Source organism: Corvus cornix, chromosome 15, assembly GCF_000738735.6.
Source record: "Corvus cornix cornix isolate S_Up_H32 chromosome 15, ASM73873v5, whole genome shotgun sequence".
In the NCBI taxonomy this organism is placed as follows: Eukaryota; Metazoa; Chordata; class Aves; order Passeriformes; family Corvidae; genus Corvus; species Corvus cornix.
The window spans coordinates 8,831,314-8,852,783 of record NC_046345.1 but is presented as its reverse complement, the minus strand read 5'-3'; the positions used below and the strand labels follow the sequence as shown (position 1 = coordinate 8,852,783).

The window sequence follows — 21,470 nt, the reverse complement described above, 5'->3', positions numbered from 1 at the left end:
AACTGCTGTTTCTGCTTTCTTTCAATTAACTCAACTGAGGGAATCTGAAACAAAAGCCTTGAGGCATTTCTGGGTGAAATAGGCCCACAGGCTTTTGACTGACATTCTTGGAGGTGATGGGTGACTAATAGAGAGAATCACAGGAGAGGAGGATGACATTTAAAACAGACGTGAAATATGATTTTAGCATCTGCCCTATTAATTTTGCATGACCTAAGAAACTTAAAATTCGAAAACTGTTTTCTGTTCCTTTCAATTCACAGTTCTGTTCTCAAGTCTCTTAATTCAGTTTTCTGTAACTGCAGCGAGTTATAACAGAAAATTCCAACTCTGGTTTCACAAAACCAGGATTAATAAGGAAGTAGCATTCTTTGCATGTACTGGTCTGCTATATAAACCATGCAATATAGCAGGACATATATAAAAGAAACGCACAATCACCTGAAATACCAGAACATGTCAAAGTTTGGTCAAAAAGCTATGCAAGAGACTATGCAAGACTATTACTTTTTCATTTTAAAATAGCCTAAATTTCTAAATTAATTAGCAGAAAGATGGCCCAGATTTCCCAGTCTGCAACTTACTGCTAAATCGGACAGGCTGTGCCATGTTGACGGTGTGGAAGCGGGTGGTCTCTCCTCCTCTCCCTCGATTGTGCCTCGAGTCCACATTCTCCTTCCCATGGTAAGTTCGCTGGTCCCCTGTCAAGCCTGGGGACCAGAAGGAATAGTTAGTACTGGTGAAAGATGCATGCAAAGGCAGATTTCATTTTATTAAACTTGCTCTGGGTTTTAATTCAAGACATATGTGATACATGACTCAGGTAAACAAAGATGGCAGGTCCTTACAGTTTTACTCAGTAGGTAACTGAAGGACCTTCAACTGAAAAGAACCAACAAGCTGTTACCTGAGTCGTGCAGAGTAAACGAAATATTTTGGCAGATTCTCACCAGCCTGCAGTTGTACACAGGACTTGCTGCTCACCATTTCAACTGCTGCAGCAAATGCATCATCCCTGGCACACTGTATCTGTTCCTGTTTACAGAACTACCCACTCTCCAGCTGCTTTGTTCCTCAGCTGTGTGTTCAAGGACATAAGACAACCCCTCCAGTACATTTTCCAACACATTGTTTGAGATGTAGGATGTAATTAAAACCAGGAAAGGAGACCCATCTTCGGCCAGAAGAACAAGGCTTTTTTATTCACGCTCAAGCTTCTAAAGGAAATGTTAGTTCATGACTTCTGAAATAAACCCACACACCCCCTCATCTCAGTGTCAGGGTTAACAGGTGTACATGACAACTGGATTCAGTAACTTTGGAAGAACATGGTGTAAGACGTTTTTCAAGAAAAGAGACTGGAGGGCTCCATGTGCCTACCAGGAGTAAATAAGGAACACTCAGTTCAGGTGGAGGCACTGCAGGGCAGGCCATAGCCTGCAAAACTAGCAGGTTCCTAAGCAGGAAGGCTGGCACAGTGGCGGAGAGAAACCTTAGAGAAAGATGGAGATGGGCACCGAGAAAGATTAACGTGGAAACAAGGGACTAACCTTAAAAAGAGAAAAATTAAAACCCCAAGAATATAAGCATTATAAATATCTGCTTGTATGTTACTTAATACTACTAGACACTATTGAAGGTAATAGGGTTTAACTGGCACAGAACTATGTAGACATTCACTTCTATATAAAAAATCTGCTTATTTTCCTTTACAGCTGATTAGCTCCATTTAGCCTCATGTCATAGGTTACCTCACTAAACCAAATAAACTAGTCACGATCCCAAATAAAGAGAAGCTACACAGTCGTCTTTAACAGGTTTAACTACATCTGTTTGAAATATATATGAAATCACATCAGTAAAACTTTCTCTTTTCAGACTATCTTTAGAAAGCAAGAGGTCCACAGCAATTTCACGGTAATTTAAACCCCAAGTTGGAGGCTGTTCAGTGCATTACCTGGGGGAAAGACCTCCACAAGACCCAACATCAAACAGTGCACTCCTTGGAACAAATGTAGGCACTGATGAGCAAAAAAATCCCTAGCTGGAGCCCAGGAACAGCAAAGTTGCTTTGCATTCATCTGGCTCTAGCATACTGCGTTTGCCCTGGGTTAATGGGATAAGCAAGGACTATTTAATTATCACATTATCCTAGGAATTACATGTCTACAGAGATCACCCATTAAGGAATGGCTGTGCATAATACACTTGCATGGCCTTACAGGAATAAAGTAGTAATTCTAGTGTTCAATATTAGAATATGCTATCTATCACAGGCAAGAAGTCAGTGCCAAGAAATTCAGTCAGTGTACATTTCAAAGGACACAAAATGGTAAAATAATTTGACAGTGGAGATTACTGATTTTTTTATTAAAGGCTAATCTATTTTTAGTTTTAGAATCTGTTTTTAATGCTAATGGTTCAGTAGCACTATCTACACTCTGATTGTCAGAGCGATACTGAGACACTAAAAAAGCAAATCTTCAATTATAGCAAGACTTTAAAAATAACACTAACTAATGTAGAATGCTTTATCAAATTCTACTGAGCTCAGCACGGGGAGCTCTATTTTCCCATGGCATTAAATGGTAACAGCTAAACCCAAAGAACCAGTCAGAACCAAACACATGAAGAATCAGCTCCCTTTCAGAAGTGAGAGCAGATGCAGCACCATATGGCTGACCCTCTGCAGCTAAACAGAACGCCCACGAGGACTTAACAATTTATCTCCCCCAGGAATAAAACAAAAGTTCACAGGTTTTAACATGCAAGGTTAAGGAAGAGTTACACAGGCTAACATCCTAAATTAACAGAATTTATGCCAGATGCTTTGAAAAATAGCTTCCCACACGAAGAGAGTTCCATCAGTCTGCACCCAGGAAGCAGAACTCATTCCTTCCTCAGCATCTGCCCTTGTCAGCAGATTCGCTGCTGAAACCAGGACTGAAGTGGCACAAAGCAGCCACCACAAGTCACTTGTTCAAGCCCAATACTGTCAGCTGCTAAATAAACTGGTGCTCTTCAAATATTAAATTGTTTCTATTTGACCTGAATATCTGTCTCCCAAGAAAAGCAACGATGACAACTTTTTCCAGGGCAATAAAGAGATGCTAACAAGCCTCTACATCACTTGAGTGCCATGAAAAGCTGTTGCAGATTCTGGTGGCAAAGGTGTAATTGGACTGGTTTTCTATTTTACTTTAACAATACTCTGCAAAAGAATTTTCCATGTACTTTGCTTTTCCTACTTCCTTTTTATAAATAATTTAATCTTGTGGTAAATTAGAGTGCCATGGACTCTTAAGATAACAACTTCAGTCAGAAAATCAGAACCTAAACATGTTTGAGTGTTTCACAAAGAAAAGGCCATCATTTTCAGTGCTTACATGCACACTTCATATTCTGAAAGCTATCAAATTTTGGAAGATCAGTTATTTTCCAAAGATCTTTATTCTTCTAAATACTACAACCACAGGCAGTAACAGCAACAGTGATATTTTTACTAGCCAAGACAGATACAGATCTGTTTCCTTTGACTTTATAAAATTACTCCAGAAATGTCACTTGCTGGCTAGTTGGTGCAGAAAATGAAAAAACTGGTTCAAGGAAAAATTCATGGGGCACTATTTTTTTTCACCCTTTGAATACTAGTGTGGTGAACACAAGTATCCTCCAATCTGTTTCCCACTGGATCAAGTCATGATTAGTATTCACCCAGCTCCTTCCAATTTATAGTTGCTATCTAATTCACTCCAGCACAATTATAGTCTAAGTATAGGGCTGTACCTCAAGGAAGTTGTTCAACAGTGGTGATTCTGTGGCTATTTTCAGTTGTTTAAAACTTGAAGCTGCCAATTCAGAATGGAAGTTTGCCATGCTGATGGGTCCTTCTACCTTTTGGAAAACCTCTGTGTCACAGATGTCAGGTCACTCAAGAAAAATCCTTCATAAGTATTGATGTACTATGTCAAATGATGTCAAAATTAAACTGCTTGTGAAGCAACCAGGTCTTGCCATATCTTAACAGTTCCAAGATTTGAGCTGCTCCTGTTTAAAGACACAGATTCTCAAAATTTACATAAAAGCTGCCTTGTCCCCTAAGCTTCAAATTTTCTGTCCAGCATATTACCCACTAAAAGCTTAGAAAGCTTCCACTTGCATCTGGTAATTTGAGAGGTGAGAGAACTTGAAGATTAAGTCCAGTTTTGTGCTTCAGTATTTGGAAACATAGTTCAGAAGCTCCCAGAGAGGAGTAATTCTTCCCAGATGAAGCAGCTCCATGCTGTGTGTTATCAACTATATTGTGCTAGGACATCAATGCCAACCAAGAGCAGCATCCTGCTGTGCTGAGTGCTATTCAAGGTAACGGACTGACAGAAAACAGCTTATAATTTATACACCACCAGGTAGGGTAAAAAAAAATAGGAGTTCAGCAAGGGCTCAGGAAAGGTGTGGAAATGCTCAGGTTTTTATCATTAATACCTAGCTTTTAAAAGGAGATGCACTAAAAAGTGCACAAATGTCAAGAGTCACTTCAACCATACAAAATATCCTTGGGGAAACAAAACACAAAGCTGTTTTTGATCACTTCAAAACAGGTTGCTGCAGCTGCTGCTTCATCAGAAGGGAAAGATGTAAAACTGATATGGATAGGATTTATGAAGGGCACTCGAGTTTAAGACATCCATTCTCATTCATAGGCAGCACAAAAAACCATCAAGCCTGCAGTTTGGGAGGAAAACACAGCCAGAGCTATACTAAACCCTGCTCTGCTCAGCCTCCTGAAAATGAGTTAGACCAGAAGGCCTGCAAAGAAGGTAGGATATCTGCAGAAGTTGATATATATTCTGTTAGAAGCAAAGCTGGAAATCCAATAAGCAGTAAAAGGTAAACTGCAGATCCCTTCCCTCTTACGGGTTTAAATACAGAACTTTCATAAAGATGAAAAGGTATGCTTCTACTTTGATTGCTTATGTAGAAATAGAAGAGAAAGTGATTAGAAGTAATAAATTCCCATTTGCAGAAGTCCTGGTTCAAAATATTAATGCCTGTTTCTACCATTTTATAGAATATACCCCTTTGGGATAAACTATGTTTAGGATCAAGTACTGTTGACATGGAACAGTCCATGAACTTCATGAAGCTCCACTGCTGAAGTACAAGCGAGTCACAGGCACATGCTACATAATAAACCCTCCCAGCAATTGTTAGTATGCTCTTAAGAGCAAACAGCCCCTGGTTTTAGTCTATCAGAGAGATGAATTGAGGCTAATCTCTGCAGCAGATTCCACTGCCACACGGGTGCCTATTGGGAAGGGCAGGGGGAACAGTACTTTGCACATGGCAAATTTGGGACTGAAAGGAATTCCATGTTTTAGAGGAAAATGGTCATTGTGATAAGAGACAGCAAGAATAAAAACAACTATCATGACAATCTCCAGAGAAATATAGCAAGAAATAGGCATCTCATACATTTATTCAGATTGTCAATGAATTATATGTCTTACCTAATTGTGTTCTGAAAAAAATGCCAGAAGAAATTCAAACAAAAAGTCTTACAATTTGGAATGTTTCTTGTACTTCAGCCAATACACGATTACCAAACTAATTTATTAATTACGGATCCTCTTCTTTTAATAGGACCTTTGTTACTAACACAAATTAAATTAGGCCTAAAAAAGGTGAACCAACAGTGGCCAACAACTTACAATGGTTTTGTAATAAACCTTTCAAAACACCAACATGACTAAGTAGTCACTGAAACACACTTAACATCACCACAAAACACTAATTCACTGCCACTGATCTCTTTCGAGTTGCTCATGTTGGAGTGTGCCATTAGTGGCTCAAAGGCTGAAGATTAACAAGCTTCCCAACTAGATTCAGGGCCCTTTCTTGCACACTTTCTTTTCATGCTCCAGAGAGTTTTGTGCCTTTTAATTTAAAGATACTGTAATTCTCCAGGTTTCACAAGTCCAGGTGGCTTCACTAACCAGCTCTCTCAGGTGTTCAGCCTGCCTTTATTGAAGGGAAGAACTTTTTAATTAAAGTGTTTACATTTAGCTGAATCATCACACAACTGCTCATCTATTCCAAAGGTATTTTCTAAATTTAAAGCTGCATCATTTCTTGTTAATTCGGTGGCCAAAGAAGAAAGTTGCCACTCCTGAGTATGACTATGTTACTATTATTAGTAGCATTAGCTCCCCAATCAATGTCCCAAGACAGTCTCTCCTATGACTCGTCACGTATGTATTGCTTTCCTCAACACAAGCACACTGTGCTCTTCCAAACTGATTCTGGCCTCAGGTTTACTTTCATTGATGCTACTCCTCTTTATGCTCCAGCACAGCATTCCCATGCACATCAACCTCTCCTTATTCTTGACAGCTCCGAATAATACTTGCCCTTCAACACCCATTGCAGGTCACGATGCAATCCCGGCAATTTTTTTGTTACAGGTATAATAGTTTTTACATCCTACACCAGTAGTTCTTGTTCCTCTGGTTTGCTGGCTGCACTCCTCGCATTACTGTGCGAATATCTCAGTTCTTTCACAAACACCACACCTGCTTTCTGGCTGTTTTACTGAGCACAGCCTTTTCACCAATTACTTATCTAATTACTCCTCTCATCAAGTGGAATACTTTCCTTCTCTATGCCGTCCAGCATTTTCTCCTCTGGTATTCTTTACACACATTATTCTTCTCCTCCTGCATGGTGGTGAATCAAGTCTCTCCCACATTTCATTTCTTTAACCTTCAAGTTCTCCTCATCGTGTCAGGCTAGACCATCCAGTGAGACCTACACCCCAAACACAACACCAGAACCTATGTATTGAGAAATGTTGCTACCATAAAATCCTCCTCCTATCCATACACCAGACATCCTTTGGAACTCCAGTCCTTAGTCAATGCCATCCTGGTGCACACTCCATGCAGCAACTTAAGGTTGCTGATGAATACATCAGAAACAGGAGAAGATAAAAACAGTTTTCCACTAATGTGGAAGTTCAAATGTTCCCACAAGCAACGTCTTCAGAGCTTTTCATGTAAATCCAAACATTAACGTGACTGCCTTCCCCTAGTCACTGAATTCCATTATACTCCAGAATTTTATTAGGTCCGTAGCTTTTTCACATTTGGCCAAAGTTAGCTAAAAAGAAGAATAACAGCACAGCTATAAAAGCAATTCTCTTTAGGACATCCACATTGTAAAGAATATCCTTAAATAGATTACCAGTGGCACAGCTTAATTTTCAATGTCAGAAGAAACTACCAATGCTTTTCCCCTTTGCTGCACATTCACACACACAAACTAAGGAAAAGTTTTCTTAAAAGACCACTGACGTTCTTTTAATTATTTGTCCATAGCACACGCTGGGGAGATGGCTAACTACAGCCCAGTTTCAAAGTTTGAGTGTTGGATTTACTTCTCTAATTCCTTTAGATTATATGAATACTTAGAAGAGTTTGTTGCTGTAAAACATCAATGCTACTATTTTGTAGCACCTCTCTAAAATAGCTGAGAACTCAGAATGATGACAGACTGAATGCTGTTACAACAATGCCACAGAGTTCATGTGATTCTCTGCCAAGAAAATTAAGTAGTGCACTGGCAAAGAGCTCCTTAAAACAGTTTTTGAATGTAATTTAGTCACACTGTAAAAAGTTCTGAATTATGCCACAGTTGAATTCATGCTTTCAGATATCTGTCTCATTGTTCTTAACAGAAAAAACATTACAGGTCACTACACTTTTAAGATACACAGAAAGAGCTCCACTGGCCTGTTTTTCAAGAACAACCGAAAACATTCAAAATTGCGATTATCTAGTTACAATTTTTCTTTTCCTGTTTTTAAGCAGAGCTCAATATCCAGTAGCTTTAGCAGAGATCCACTGCTGGTGACAGGCTCCTCAAAGCATATGGTCATAGGAGCTTATGAAGTGCAAATATACCAGCTTGTCTGTCAGAACAAAGTTCTCCACTTAAGCACAAGAAGCATAATCAGAACAGGGAGCAATAAAACAAGCTCTCTACCCAAGTCCAACAATGTCACCCAGCACCATCTGAGTGATACGCAACCAAATCAGTAATTCCAAATTTAACCACAGGCTTACGTGCCATTTCAGTTTAAATGCAACATGATTTTTTCCTTGTCAGGAAAGTCTCTTTTTAGACCACAAACTCTAGTCATCTTCAGGATACCTGCTCAGACCGTAAGAATAGAAGCGTAAGTCAGACAAGCAAAAAACTGTTTGTGGCATTAGCTGCTCAAAACGAAGAGAAGCCAACTCAACCTTTGTTAATAATGGGTACAGTCTACCAAGCAATTGCCAATTTCAAATAAAAATAAGCAAGCCATCTGAAAGAGTCAAAGTACTCCTGCAAAGCTGGCACAGGGCTGAGCACTCTTTCTTAGATTTACTTACCTGGACAGTCAACTTCATCGCTCTCGTCCTCGCAGGTGGGCCATCCATCACACTGCCAGTTTGAAGGGATGCACTGGATGGTACCACTCCGACACGCAAACTGCCCTGGGGTGCAGCGGAGCTCTGGGAAAGAAGAAAAAAAATTGTGCTTTGCTTGAAGTGTCATTTATTCTTGCAAATTTATACATATATTAATCATCTGTCATATAATGGACCACTGAAGCCTAACAGACAACATCTCTGGTTAACTCAGCCCGTTAAAAACTTCAGATCACTTCATGTTCTAAACTGCATGTTTGTGGTTTTGACAGGAAGGTATGAGAAATAATTCTCTCAAGACATCCATGGTAAAATCTTCCTGATAAAAATAGCCTGTGAGCAGCTATTACCACAGCAGTACCCATTTACTTCTTGTGGGGCATTGAGGAGTACTTATTCAGTCTTCTCAGAACCAAAGTTCAACAAAAATATGCTTCAGCAGTTGAGTGCTACGTTACGCAACAACCTCAGAATCCTATTTCCATTCTAATCAGTGTGCATGCCAGGACCCACTAGACCTGCACAAACGTCCAGCCTGACTTAGAGACATTTCACAGAACTACTTGTAAAAAAAAGTATCTATATCCATGGACCTGTTTTCACTTTCTAGCTTCAGCTCTTTTGTAGAATTTCTCCATGTGAACATATCCTTTACTAGAAACTGTCACTATCTGCAAACATGTAGCTCCTGCTTCTGTGAGTTCACTGCCTACTTGCCATCAATACACTGTCACACCTAATTAGCATTATAAAAACAGTTTGCAATGAAGAAAAGGGTCTGTCTACAAAAGTGAACAATTCTAAGCTTGTTCACAGCCAGTCTGCCAGTACCATCACCATCCACAGGCTCACTTGTGCACCTGACCATCATTGTCCATTTTTCTTCTACATAGTGGTTGTCAAATTTCCAACCACTGTTTTTGAACAACTTAGCATATTTTCCTCTCACTGAGCTGCACTAATCCCAGGTAATTTATGTCTAGAGAATGAGCACCTCTTTAAACAGAAAAAGAAAAAGAAGTTTATAAGTAAAACATATTGATTTTGAATGGATCCAGTAGGCAACTGTGTTGCAGAAGGAAATCTCTAAAAGAGAATTTAAAATACAGGTATGCATTCTCTCATCCACAGTTTACAATATAAGAGGAGACTGTAATTGCAGTTGTTACTTCTTGAAACACATGTCTAAGCTAAATCAAGACAGAGGTCACATTTAAGCGTTCAAACAACATGACTGGGCGTAATAAACCCAGTCACCGTGCACTCTCAATGAAAGCTGCACACATACACCTAGTAATTGGTATAACATATTGATAACAAGCTTCTAATTCGGTGTTAGACTAAAATCCAGTCCTACTACTGGTTCCTCTATAAAGCACAGACCTGCTCCTCTAGAAAAATAAAAGCAGGCACATCCTCTTAGCAACCACCTACTCAGAGCAAACATTCAGGTCACACGATGCTAAGAACTCACACCGACCTGCCAGACTACTGATGGCAACAACAGACCTGACAGCATGACAGAGTGTTCTCACCCATTTAGAGCTTTACTCAGCCCAAACAGCTAACAGAGAATGAGCACAGGGGAAACAGAAAACAAAAAGTTAAATCACTAGGCATAATGACTTCCCCCTCAGAACAAAATATTAAATAATTTACTTAGCCTGAAGAGGGAAAGGGGAGTAAAACAAGAGGGGGATAAAGAATGGGGGGAAAAGCTTCACTTGCCCAACGTACCAAGTGAGAAAATTTAAAATCTATCTTAAAGCTAAATAATTTCAAATCGAATCTCTTTGAGTTAATTAAATCTCTTTCTAAGTTAGAGGAAAAAACCAACAACACACAAACCACCAAACCAAACAAATACAAAACTTCAAGCTGAAATTAAAAGCATTCAGATTTCAAGTCCACAGAAAAATGCCAATTTTTTGGTAAATCACTGCAGCTTCTTTCACCACTTTTGCACAAGGTCAGGACACAGTGGGAGGTTCCTTAGAAAGTCCTGCTACTACAGTTTCAAGCCCAGAATTTACACTGGGGCCTGTGGTAGAGCTTTTAACACATCAAAGACTATCCTCAGTCCAGCTGCAGGTTTTCACTGCATCCACCTGTAGTTATGGCAAAATTCAATACTTTAAAATAAACTTGATTTTTTCTTTTACTGCTTGATTTCAATGGAATTCACGCATACACCCTGTGAACAAAGTTATTCTGCAGCCTTCTGGCTTCACATGCAGCATCCACCAGGAATGCCAACCTGCACATGGGAAAAACAGTCAAAAATACTTTTGTTTGTCTGCAATTTCATAGATGCTAGTATTATTTTACATACAAGTACATATGACTGGTTCAGATAAAAGGATGACTCCATCTCAATATTATGGGCATTAAAAAAATGCCAGCTACATGCAGTAATGTCATTACTTCCTGTGTTAGAGAGACACTCCTCTCTGAAGAATGTGGATACATGGAAGAGTACAAAACATTTCTATTAAAACACCTTTCAGACCAGCTGCACCATTGTTCCCAATGGAGATCATGCTGTCAGATGCACTAATTATTCCAGACCAAGGAATATGAACTGCTATGCAATTCTACTGCGGAGGGGGGAAACGCGGCACAAAGAAACACTGTGAAATTAAAATCCCTGTCAATAAGCCCTCCTGAGCCATCCCAACCCAGAGCCAGCGGTGGTAAGATGCAGACATAAAAATAGATGGAAGTCTGTAACAAAGCTGTAAGATACTCAGCCAATGAACAGAGATATTTGGGAGAGGCAAGGATGCACAGGGTATGTGCTGGTCTCCAGAACCCTGTCAAGCATTTCACATCAGTAGGCTATTTTTAAGTTAAAATAGCAGATAAATGAAAACATCTCAAGCCCATCTCTATCACAGAAAAGACAAGTCACACTGCCAGCAGCAGGACAGGAGTCAGGAAGATCTATGAGCAGTACTGAACAATACAACATTATGTGACCATCCACCTTTCCTGGAATGCAAGTAATCACTTAACACATGGTCCGATTTTATACTTTCCAGGGGTGTGGTAAATAAAAACTGTTTCTTCACCCATATATTTTCAGTTCTTTTGAAGAGTAGCAAAAATTTCAAAAATACCAGTCCCATTTCTGTCCTTACAGCCAGATATCCCTCGCAGTTCACAGCTGTTGATGGTAACTCACAGCAAGAAAAGATGAAAAAAGTATCTTAAATTATCACCTCCTCACAGCACTAAAACCATACTTTCCACCAGCTGTTAAATGCAGAAACATTTTGTATTTTCAAAATCATTGGTAAATATGTAATGGCACAAGTTCAGCTAAGAGCAAGCAGCTGTTGGAGCAGAAGCACAAGACCACATTAAGCCAAGGGCATCAACAACCGCCTCGAACTGAAAATGTGGAAATGCAACCTCCCCCAGTGTTCACATATGATGTGATGAGTGACATCAGCAGTATTATGATTCACATGTGCAATTCTAACATAAAAGGCTTCTTTTTCTTTTAAGGATCAGATGCAGTCTTTGCTATGCTGCAGTATGAAATTTAATACACTGAAATCATATTGTAGAGCAATTAAATGCATCTGTCATTTGCTGGGAAGAAGGGAGACAACTAAAACACTGAAAATAGCACCAATTGTAGGGGGGTTTTTTTTGAGTATAAACTCACAAAACATCACAAAGTTCAGGCAGTGTGAGAACATGAGAACACTTGAAGCAGTGAGGTGTCATGATAGTCTCTTCATTTTACTATCTCAAAGCACTTCTAGAACATAAACCCTCAACAATCTTGCCGACCGCTACATCCTTCTGCCCTCTTACAATGAAGTAGTGAAAAATTAAAAATTTGCCAAAGGCTATAGACAAGATGAACCTGTAGGAAGCCAGCTGTCCTGACTGCTGGTTCCATGCTTTCATGATGACACTGTGTTTATTCCCTAAACCCCAAGCAAGCTGCTGGTTCACCAGCACACCTGTACCTGAACAAATGTCTGTCAGAAATATTAATAAGTAACAACAGTGTGTTCTCCGGTAACATTTCACCTGTTTCTCTACTATAAATTGGATAAAGAAAGAAAGGAACTCCTTAACTTGATATAAAAAGAGCAGAAAAAATGAAAGATTCAGACCATCAGTTCTACAAGCTTAATACATAACACAAGATAAAACTTACTGTCAAGTGAAGGCCAAAAAAAATCCAATACCAACTTGCTGGGACATGTTATTAGATAATATAACCTGTCCACAAGTCCCTCACCTAAAAGACGTCTTGCCAAGGCTAGTCCTGGACTTGTAATTCAAAATTTAAAAGAAGACTTACAAAACAGTTGGAAATTTACTTCATCAAACCAGATTATAAATCAATTTAAACAGTGCCATACAAACAAGAGGTCTTCATCTGCTTTAGCTATCACATTTTTTTGTCTAAGTTAGCCAGCAGCAAAACCAACAAGATTTTTGACTAACAGAAAAACTGAGGTTTCATACAGGAAAAACCTAATCTTTCAAGGTGGTTGCTTACACACTCACTGAGAGCTTTTGTTCTGAAGATTTTGCCCACTGCATGCTGAATGCCAGGTGTTTCACAGAACTCATCATGTATTTCAACACGGGTCAACTAGCTTTTTGAATTTTCTTTACAGCAGGCTAATTTCCTGATTTTCTGCTAAGCACTCAAAAAAAACCATTTACAAGAAGCATTGTCCACAGGAAGGACTTCAAGATAGATTAATAAAACACATACAACACACATGCTCGCTCTAATTTCCAGCCAGATTCATGTGTTTCACAGAGCAAACAGATTTTGGCCACTATAAAATGATCCAGGAAGCCCTTTCAGGTTTAACAACCTCATGTACTCCTTCTGTGTAATTGAGAACATTTTCCTCCTGGAGCCTCAGCACTGGGAAGCTGCAGTGCATCCTTCCTGCAGCAGATGCACACTGGTCAATGTGCTGCCCTGAGCGTTACTTTACTTGAAACCTGTATTTTCTGAATAATTTTTTAAGACTTTTGAGGTTCATTTGAACTAAGACACCTCATGCTCACACCTAAACTGCAACTAATTTTTTATTCATCTTCCCCCTTTTTATGCAAAACATAAGGGATAAATTGTTATTCAAAACAATTGTTTTACTTCAAAGAAAGGTAGGTAGGATCCATATCCAGTATGTCAGACTACTTTTGCAACACAGTAAATCTCATTTTAGAGCTTCCAATAGAAAAGCAAGGCTGTAACAGACACGTGAGACAAAGTGTTGAGTCAAAACAAGTTCACCTTGCTGGTTCGGTTTCCTAAATGAATGTGATCAGTTGGCTTTGAAACAGCAAGCTTTAGATCAAATTAGCTCCTGTCTGTCCACATTAAGTCAGATCAGCTCTGGTTTGTCCCCTTGCAACCAGAAAGATTGCATGCCCCAGCTAATTCAGCAGAAATACAGCCGTACGAATCCAGTATCTGCTAATGTGGAATTGGGGCATCATCGTAGCTGTCTCCCACCAAAGACATCTACTAATGTGTTTATCTTCTTAAATATTTGTTCTAACAGAAAACATTTAAACAGTTGGATCCTTCACCTCCGCAGCATCAGAAAAGCCCCGAGTGAGGAGCAGGGTCACAGCTCTGAGGCACGAAAGGCTGGTACCAGGTCACACACCACTGGGGCGAGAGAAGGAGCAGGGGTGGAAACAGCTCGTGGCAATGGGCAAAACAGCAGCTGTAAACATTTCCTGCAAAGATAAGCTGCTGGGTAAATGAGAAAACTTTGATACTGTTTTAGCAGGGGTATTTATCCTCCTTCAATTGAAGACAGAGATATAAAAGAACTTCAGCCAGAAGAAATGCTACATCCAATAAAAATGATGGAGGCCCTATCTCAGACACATGTAACAAACATCTACTCTAAAGCATTAGGTGAATGCATCGAAGTTCTCAAAATCTAAATGTCAACCTTATATTTTCAAGACACCAAAGATTAACATTACAGAAACCTGTGGGAAAAGGAGCAGAAATATATCCCTGACAGAATATTCCCCTCACTTATGTTCCTAGCTCTAACAAATAAACCTCCAGCAGTACAAAAACCTCAATGTCACAACAATTCACAAATTCAGAGGTACAGATGAGGAACCAGAGGCTGGAACTAAAGCCTCCAAAATACAACTCTCAATTCAGCAAAGTGCTTTGATACAGAAATTAGACTCAGTGACTGCAGTCACTGATTATGAAAGTTTGGGTTCTTCTGGCTGCAATTACTGAGCTTCTCTTTATTAAAGGACTCACATAAAGTCTGATACATTAAGATACAGTCTTCTAGAAGCTAAGACTACAGGTGCACTAGATTTTAGTGTTTACACAGCAAGTACAGATTTAAATCTATTTCAGTTTTTAACACAAAGAAATGTCATTTTTTTATCTGCTACACTAATTGTTCTTGTCTGCTGAGCTTCATTAGTATGGAAATTGAAATTTGATTGAATGTACACTCAGCATTTAATGTTATTTCAATTACAAGGTATTACTCTGAAATGCATGTATTGGAAAAGATAAGCATGAAATAAGTATGGTTTGGTTTTGTATGTAAGCTTTTAATGAACAAAGGCAGGTTTGTGTGTACCTCAAATTTACTTTGCTTATTTTCATCACATTTCTCAAGGTTGCACCTGGTAGATCCTCTGGCATCATTTTTATTTACAGACCAAAGGAAAACAAAAGACAAAAATACTTCCTCCTTTCTCAGTGTAAGTCACTCATTGTCCCAAACCAGATGAACCAATCTGTAAAAGAATATTCTATTCAGATTTCAAGAGGCAATTACAGCCATCAAAAGCTGATTAAGCATTAACAAAAACTCTAACTACAAGTGCTTAGACCAGTAACTCTTCTTATTCAGATTTTAACTTGTCCAACAGGTCCTTCTTATGTTTTATAATACTCAACCTACATACTTAAGACCTGTACCTACATGTTGCACTATCCTTTCATATTTTAACACTTTTAGGAATAAGTCTACTAAAATTGAAAATTATTTTTTTCTTAAATCACTGTTTCTATATAACCTGAGCCATGCTACACTGCATGGGTATCATCACATCCCAGCCCCTGCCAACAAGAAGCCCAGCTCCTTAAGTCCTTCGCTCCTGGAGATTCTGCTGAACACCAGTGCTCACCAAATGCCTGCAAACAAGCAGAAACAAAACAACAGAAGGAACACCACACCTACCACCATCAAACAAACACACACAGCTCTATATCTAATCTTTATGCTCAAGAGGAAGCATAACACAATCAGTATTTCTCTAGACTGGTGTTTACTGCAGTAACATGAACTTTAAAATACTCTTAATACTTCCAACACAACAATGCCATGATGGTTATCATAATGTAGTCCTCAGCAGATACGTGAAAAAACTGTCCTTAAGGTAATCCTCTGTACTTGAAAAGCAGTTTTCCTAACTTGGATGTCTCCCAAGGTGAAGTTCACTGGAGCAGGCATAGTGTATCTCTCACAAAATTCCTGAAAATCTGCCAGCCTGTAAGGAGCAGGGCCGTCCTGCCCCGCCTCTGCTCGCGGTGGCCAGCACCAGTCGCTGAGCAGTTTTCAGGGACAGAGAAGCTCACTGCGAACTGTACCTGAGGATGTTCTGACACAGTCTTCAAAAACCTTCTTGTTTTTAACTTGTCTTTAAGGTACCCCCAATCCCATGCAAGGGCTCTGCTCTCAGGGAAGAGAAGTCATAACTAAATGATATTTCCCTCAGCTCCAGATCTCAGAGATGTTTTCACTAACCATTCATTTCCCAGCAGGTCTTTGTGTCACTTGGTGAATCTGACACCCATTACATATTTCTGAGTTTATCATTATACCATCCACTGCTGCATTCAGTGTAGCAGAATAAATACATACAGTGCTTTTTAACAAAGTCACAGTAAGAGGAAAGCAGACTATAACACCAACTTATTTCCAGAGAAGAAAACTATTTGCGAAGCTTATGTGTCACCATCAGTTATCCACTTCATAGATAGTTTATTAATAAAGTTTCTTAACCAAACTGGTTCTATTTACTGTTCTTCAAATTAAAAGCCTATAGAATAATTAAAATTAAAAACCTTCAGAAGAATTAAAAAGCTAGAGAAAAACAGAGCACTTCATTTTCTTGTTGAGTTCCACAGAAGATTAAATGCTTGGCCATTCACCTGTGACACTGAAAACATGTCTAGGAAGTACCCTTAGATCATGCAGCTTTGGTTCATCATGGCCTGAGTATGTGCAGGAGAGTATGAAAGCAAAACAGCACCTACTAGCACAGAGCCTGGGGGGAAAAAAAAGGCCACATGATATGCCCATACCTATTCTCAAATTTAATTCCAGCTCATGAAAATTAGAGATTTTGAAGTTACAATCCCATAATAGGAATGCATCTGTTCCAAAAATAAATAAATAATGCGTGTTAGAGGCATTGGCATTTTTTGCATGACCTCAGCATGCTGTTTCATGAAATAATTAAAATTGTGACAGCATTCCAGCTGAAAACTGTAAATCCTTAATGAATAACACTCATCAACATCCAGTGTTACTCAGTGTTCTGTCACAGTAAGTTATGCTACATCACCTCAACATCCATCAAAAGATTTTACAGCACAGTAAGGAATGGTAGCAGTCTCCTTCCCCTCACTCCCTCATATTTGTTCTCCAGGTGCCCGCCCCCTAGAGCTGGAAGACAGGGAGCAGAACGAAGCCCCCATAATCCAAGGGGAGATGTTAAGTGACCTGATGTGGCCACTTAGACACACACAAGTCTATGGGGCTGGACGGAATCCGTCCACAGATACCGAGGGAGCTGGTGGAAGTGCTCACTGAGCCATTTTCTGTCATTTACCAGCAGTCCCAGCTAACTCAGTTGGTCCCAGCTGACTGGAAATCAGCAAGTATGACAACCAGCTATAAGAAGGGTCATAAGGTGGATGTGGGGAACTTCAGGCTTGCCAGTCTGACCTCAGTGCCAGGGAAGGTTATGGAGCAGATCATCCTTCATGAATGGCACACACAGGCCAAGCAGGTGATCAGGCCCAGCCAGCGTGGGTTTATGAAAGGCAGGTCCTGCTTGACTAACCTGATCTCCTCCTAGGACAAGGTGACCCACTTAGTGGTCCAGGGAAAGGCTGTGGATGTAATCTACCTGGTAGATTTTAGTAATTCTTTGACACCACTTGCCACAGCATTGTCCTGGAGAAACTGGCTGCCCATGGTTCAGAGGGTGTACTCTTCATTCAGTAAAAAACTTGCCACACAGCGGGGCCCAGGGCAGACCTTACCACCCTCTACATCTGGCAGCAGGCTGTAGCAAGGTGGGGGTCGGCCTCTCCTCCCAAGTAACAAGCAACAGGACAAGAGGAATTGGCCCTAAATTGCACCATAGGAGGTTTAGATCAGACATTAGGAAAAATTTCTTCACCAAGAGGGTTGTCAAACATTGGAACAGGCTGCCCAGAGAAATGGTGGAGTCACCATGCCCAGAGGTATGTAAAAGAGGTGTAGATGTGGCACTTTGGGACATGTTTTACTGGTGGACTTGGCAGTGCTGGGTTAATGGTTGGACTAGATAGTGTCAAAGGTCTTTTCCAACTGAAATGATCCTACGATTCTATATTTATTATACCTACACCCTGCACAAGCTTGGAACTGACCCAGTTTTTCCTTGCTCACAAGTGTCATTCACTGCAATTCATTGTCTGCTCTATGTCTGGAGGGCAAACTCAAGGCCAGGAAGGATGGAAAAGAGAAAGAGAAATCAAAATAACTACAAAAAACAAAAAAGCAAAGGCAGGCAAAAGACACAGCACTCAGCCAAAGCAACAACATCAGAGCTTCTTGAATGCGATTCCTGACTATAATTTTTTAAGACTTAGAAAATACAGACTTTGAGCTTCATAAAAGTGGGCACTTATTCCTAAGACTGAAACAGAAAGAATGTATTTCCCAATTCTCCAGCACTGCTAAAACCAAAGCGAAAACAAAACTTGCTACTTGAACTAAGCTGAAAGAATACTGTGAATTAGGCAATGCAGCATTCCAGACTGAAAACCAGTTTATTTTCATAGCAGTGAGAATACCAGGCTAAGCAACAGTCTTGCGCTTCTTCCCCCCTAAGAAACTGTTATATTATGATAATAAGTAAAGAGGCAGAAGGGAAAAGCAAAATACAGCACAGGCACAAAGAGCAGTCAGTACAAACAAAACCAAAGCCATTGGTACTCAAGAAGCCTCTAATATGGCTCAAAATTAAAGCCTACTGTTCCTCCATACTAACAACCTTGTTCAGGACCTCAGATGTTTTGTACAGCTTTAAGTGGGACTTCAGTGTTCTAGTACAACAGTGACAAGTGACTTAAACCTGTGCAGCACCAAATTTTTAACCCTTTCCCTAAAGAAAGCGGATCAGTGAAAGTGTCAATCACACCTCACAAATTTACTAAACAATTTCAAGCAAGCTTGAGAAAAGTCAAGACCAGGAGGACAGCGTATGGTGTGGTTCTAAGCTTTCCAAAGCTTGCACAAAAGAAGGAAATTATGACCCTCTTGAGCTTCAGAGGGTAGGAAACCCCCACACAGCTTGCACTGTTCAGCAGGTGCCAGCCTGCCAGCACACCTGTGTGTCACACTGTCACCACCGTGGGGTGGTTTCCCAGCTGGCAGCGGAGGGAAGTGGTGAGCTGGGGTAACTGAACCTTTGCAAGACACCCTGCAGGACTCCCAGCTTTTCCATGCCAGAGGATGCACTGTGGATAGGCAGAGAGGATACAGGGAAGATGTGGCCTTATCAAATCAGTGTCAGGCAAGGGTACTACAGCAGAGGAAGTACAGGGACACAGACAAGCCCACTGAAGTCCAGGTTCCATTAAGCCCCACTGCCTATGAAATATGCTGACAGGAAATAGTGCTAAGAAAATAGCTCTATTCCTCACACAGAATTTAAATACGGCTACACACACAACATACTAATTTTCCCAAGAAATGAAGCAACAAAGAAAAAGTCCATTAAGAACATCAGCAGCAGTGATATACTCAGCAAGCCATCAATTGTGTCCAGAAAAAGGTACCATCAACAACAGTGCTCTCTCCCTACAATCCATATACCAGGTCAGGGCAGATGGATTATCCCACACACACCACAAATCCTTCAACTACCTGGGTACCACAGCTCAAATATCTAAAGCTATTACCTGCTAGCTGCCTACCCAGAACTATTCCCAAAAAAATCTAGGCATGTGAGATGGTTCCTCTCCTCTTCCTGTATTCTCAGGATTAATATACATCCTACCAAGTCAGTTTGGATCAGTATTTGTTCATACACAAAACAGTTTCACTAAGAACCAGCAGTGGAAGAGGCTGTATTCCCTCTGACCGAATAAGCTACAGGTGTACAAACCAACCCCAACCAAACAACTAAGTCCACCAAAAATCCCAAACAAACAACTAAAAGCTAACAAATACTCTACAAACTCACTTTCCTCAGAGAAAAAAATCAAATTCAAAATTTTACATGAACTGAATTAGTATTTTCTTTAGATCACATTTCAACAAGAACAGTACCCAGATGAAACACGGTACCAGCAATTCAAGAACTGCCAGAGCAATCAAGGCTAATTTGTAGCCACCATTAAATTCAAAGTAGGAACTGCCAGATTTCAGCAGTAATACTTAGCAAGCCCATTTTGCTTTCAGCAAGACAACCCATGTTCCTTCTTTGCAGGAAAACAAAAAAAGTTCCTATCTCATCTTTTTTTTTTAGTACACAATTCAGCAGTATTTAAGCATATTCCTTAAACTCCCACCACATGAGCAATCCTAACAAACCTAATGAAAATAACACAATTCAAAGTCAGGTATGTACTTTAAAAACTTTGCTGAATTAGAGAACATGAGAAATTGCAATAGTCTTTACAGCAAATAGGTGACAAAGTTCTACCTATGAAATCAGGTATTTTTTAACTACTCCACTCTCCAAAAACTAACATCATTTTTTAATTTTAAAACCAAATGAACATGGAAGACATTCTCTCCAGGACCCTAAGAAAGTTCAAGGTCTTAAACAAGAATCTAACAATTCAGGAAGACAGGAAAGCTGTGCCTGAGCACTATTCAAATGCAGGTCACACTAAAAAAAGCTTTTGCTCCTGTTTCACTTTTGTTCTTCACATCTTGTACAAGACTCGATGAGCAAGCACCCAGAACACTTAAGAGTAAAAATTCAACATACAGCAATATTATGACCTCAAATACAGAAACCCAGTTTTATCCTTTGCACAGGAGCCAGTGCAGTGGCTGCTGTGTACTGGAGCAAATGGCTCATGCTTTGAATAGCATTCCCCTGCTCCACTGAAGCCGAACATGGCAGGAATGCGGCCAATGTCAGCCACAGCTACGTCTGTCCATGCTGGATGAGATCCTGTGCTTCCCTCCTCCTCAGTGAAACAAATAGCTGAGGAGAAATTCCACATATCAAACTCTTAAGTTTAATAGTTCTACCAGAAGCCAGCAAATACAAATCCAACCCATTTGTAAAAAGCCACTTAATCCTTCCAGAGTAGTCTTCTCATCCCCCACACCTCCTAAAATCTCAAGTACTGCCAGCACTCTTCAACATCTATTATGCCCATGTGTCGGGTACTATGCCACAAAACTTGATCTGTGCCATTTTTTAGCTGCCACATCAATAGAAAAACTACATTCAATTCCATTATTGCTCAGAAAGACAAAGATGGGCACTACAGCATTCTCGAATCATTTCTCTCCAACCTGCTTACTGCCAGAATTGAGGGGGCATGATGCTTCTACTTAAGTCTTTGGTCTCACTCCTGCAAGATTCCCAACATTTCATGAAGATTTTCCCACATCATTAATAGAGTACTCTTACGTCACTGATTTTAATCAGTGAACAGTAATTTAAGTGCATCAAATAATTTCAAAAATTCAACAGAGAGAAAACACAAAT

General features: G+C 39.9%; 1 protein-coding gene across 2 annotated transcripts in view; it reads right to left on the bottom strand.

Annotated features, from left to right (window-relative positions):
* DGCR2 (DiGeorge syndrome critical region gene 2) overlaps nt 1-21,470 on the bottom strand; it is a 45,157-nt gene that overhangs the window by 16,464 nt on the left and 7,223 nt on the right. For both annotated transcript variants that reach the window (XM_039560977.1, XM_039560978.1), the window contains exons 2-3: nt 8,433-8,555; nt 585-710 (exon numbers count right to left, since the gene is read on the bottom strand). In XM_039560977.1, the coding sequence (XP_039416911.1) occupies nt 585-710; nt 8,433-8,555 (249 nt within the window). The remainder of the gene's footprint in view (nt 1-584; nt 711-8,432; nt 8,556-21,470) is intronic.